General features: G+C 39.8%; 1 protein-coding gene across 1 annotated transcript in view; it reads left to right on the forward strand.

Annotated features, from left to right (window-relative positions):
* LCP1 (lymphocyte cytosolic protein 1) overlaps window positions 1-3,213 on the forward strand; it is a 56,768-nt gene that overhangs the window by 2,228 nt on the left and 51,327 nt on the right. Inside the window, exon 4 of the mRNA XM_007947812.2 lies at window positions 377-509. Within this exon, the coding sequence (XP_007946003.1) occupies window positions 377-509 (133 nt within the window). The remainder of the gene's footprint in view (window positions 1-376; window positions 510-3,213) is intronic.

The raw sequence follows: 3,213 nt of genomic DNA on the forward strand, positions 1-3,213 counted from the left end.
TATATAATTTTCTTTATTTTGTTGTTGTTAAGGATATACACAGCAAAACATACACCAATTCAACAGTCTGTACAATTACCATTTAGTGATGTTGATTATATTCTGAAAGGTGTGTAACCATTCCACCCTCCTTTTCTGAGTTGTTCTTCATTCATTTACATAAATTCACTACCCGCTTATGTTTCTATCTGATCTTTAAATTGCTGTTCAATGATCTGAGAGTTTTGAATGTCAATAAATATAAGATGGTAGAATAATGGACCAGATAATCTTACAATGTCTCTCTTGGGCGTGAGACACTAAGATCTATGTGTATAATTTTGTTTATACCAGATTTTCTCTTTGCACATGAATTATTTTAATCATTTCCTTACAGAGGAAGAAAAGTATGCCTTCGTCAACTGGATAAACAAAGCCCTGGAAAATGATCCTGATTGTCGCCATGTCATCCCAATGAATCCCAACACAAATGACCTCTTTAACTCCGTTGGGGATGGCATTGTTCTCTGGTAAGTAACACTTTCTCCTTAATGTCTGAAGTTTCCCACCCATAAACTTGTCCATTCCCTAGAGTATAATCAATGACCTGTGTTTTCCTGGGCCAGCTTCTCCTGGTGCTCAGCGTGCACCTGAAATGTTTTCCTGGCCTTTCATTTGGCAGGTCCACAAGTATAAACTAAATTACAAAGGCAACTTATGATGAGCAATGTAAAACTGCTTTTGTGGAGGGGCACAGAGTAGCAATAAACATAGTATAGTAATGTAAAATCAACAACAGTAATTCTGGAATATATGCCAGTTTCGGTCATCTGAGCATGACCTACCGTGAGAGTACATGTTGTTATTATTGTTAGCTGCCAATGAATAGGCTCCATCCAACTCATGTGACCAATGACAACCGAATGAAACACTGTGGTCCTACACCATCTTCATGATCTTTGGTATGCTCGAGTCCATTGTTGCAGCCATTGTGCACTTGCGTGCCTCCCAACCTAGGGGGCTCATTTTCCAGCCCTGTATCAGGCAGTATTTCTGTTGTGATCCATAAAGTTTTTGTTGGCTGCTTTTCAGAACTAGAGTATCAGCCTTTTCTTTCTAGTCCAGCTTAGTCTGGAGGCTCTGCTGAAACCTGTTCACCATGAGTGACCTTGTTGATACTTGAAAGACTGGTAACATAGCTTCCAGCATCACATAAGCCACCCTAATACAACAAATGGGCAGATGGTGGTGAGAGCACATGGGGTTCATAATAACAGCATGAGAATCAAAGTAATCCAATGTGAGCTGTAATCCTTAATTAAAGGGACTTTTGTTGTACATATGTGTACAACACAACTACTCTAAACTCTAAACACAGTGCTGCTCAGTTCAGAATGCTGTCTTTGAAAATGCCTCTGTGGGTCCTGCCTTAGCAGCTTCTCTGCCACTGCAGAACACGGTGCTTGTGAGGAGGCTTGAAATACCCAGGAGGAGGTGGGCTCAGGAGTTGAAGGGAAAGACAGGTGGCAAGACTTTAAACTCCCCTTTCTCTGCTCTAACCAGAGCAACTCTGCTTTTGGCATTTTGTTGATTAGAGTTCAACATGCGATTTTACTTCAAAAAGGTTCAACTGCTAAAAAACAAAAAAAAAGGCATGAAAAAGTAGCCTGCACATTTATGTTAAGGGTGGTGGAATGATCTGGAAAAGCATAGCAAGAATGGTTGCACAGCTGGGAGAACGTGATCAGTGTCACTGACTTATACATGGAGAAATCGTTGCATTGATGCATGCTTTACTGTGTATATTTTCACCAAATGTTAATAATAATTAAACAGCAACAACCTCGCCTACAGAATCAAGGCCTGACTCCTTGGCTTGACAGCCAAGGCACTCCATGGTCTTCCTTTAATCTCCTAGTCTTACTTCAAAAGACCCAAATGACCCAGCCCAGGGGACAGCACGAATGATTGCTGGATTCACTACCAGCATCAGCAAGCCTTCTCTCCCCCCAACACATCCTGCTTATAAATTACAATTCTGGCTTTGCTTTTTATTTTCCCTTTTTAGCAGGTCCTTCCCCATCTTCTTCTCCTTTAAAAATCCTTTTACCATGAAGTTTTCTGGTCTATTCAGATCCTCAGTGATCTGTTCCTTCCCTGAATCCTTAAAGGACATGTTGTTTATAATACTTTGGGCATATTAGGATGTACCGCTTTAGGCTGTTGTGTAACTTTTTGTTACACAACATGTAATTCATCTCTATACTTCGACTGTCAGCTTTTCAAAGCAGAGACGAAGTCAGACCTTCTCTTTCACTCTTCCAGAGCTTCTAATTAACTACTAGTCTCGTATTTTTTGAATGATGATTTAGGAATTTGCTTTGTGTAAATTCAAATAAAATGCTTTTTATTTTAACATACATGTGCACACATGTGTACGTGGGTGGAAAAGTTGTGGAAATGTATCTGTAAGGAACAATAATAAAAAAGGTAGCTGCTTAACAAAATAATAGAGAAAATTGTGAATGCTTATTTTTCTTCTTAAAAAAGATATAGTCACAGCCAAGTCATGGCCAAATTTACCATTCCTTGATTTGTTGTTGCAGTCATCCCTCAGAATCCTAAGGAAGTTGGTTCCAGTACATCCATGGATGCCAAAAATCGTGGGTGCTTAAGTCCCTTACAAAAATGGCACAGTATTCACGTATACCTATGCCCATCCTCCCATATACTTTAAATCATCCCTAGATTATTTATAATACCTAGAGCAGCTCTGGTGGCGTAGCACCTAAGGCATTTGACTGCTTGCCAGATTGGCAGTTCAAACCCACCAGCCACTCCTGGGAAGGTGGACTGAGAAATCTACTTCTGTAGAGATACCACCTCAGAAAACCCAAGGAGGGGTCACTATGAGTGGGAAATGACTCCACAACAGTGAGTTTGGTTTTTAATACAATGTAAACGATATGTAAATGGAACTTTATGCTCCCTTTTAGCTTTTGAGGGATTTCTTTGGCCATTTAATTACTATTCCCCCACCCCCGCCCCCCAATATTTTCAGTCTGTGGTTGGTTGAATCCATGGATGCAGAATCCTCAGATACAGGAGACTGACTATTTCTTTTGGAATTTTTCATTTCAATTTATCTTCTTAAAATAAGATGGAGGTGACTTAAGGAAACTTATTTTTTGTTCCCCATTGAACATTGTTGTTGTTGTTGTTGTTATGTGCCGT

Source organism: Orycteropus afer, unplaced genomic scaffold (assembly GCF_000298275.1).
Source record: "Orycteropus afer afer isolate SDZICR_OR568_19922 unplaced genomic scaffold, OryAfe1.0 scaffold00194, whole genome shotgun sequence".
NCBI lineage: Eukaryota > Metazoa > Chordata > Mammalia > Tubulidentata > Orycteropodidae > Orycteropus > Orycteropus afer.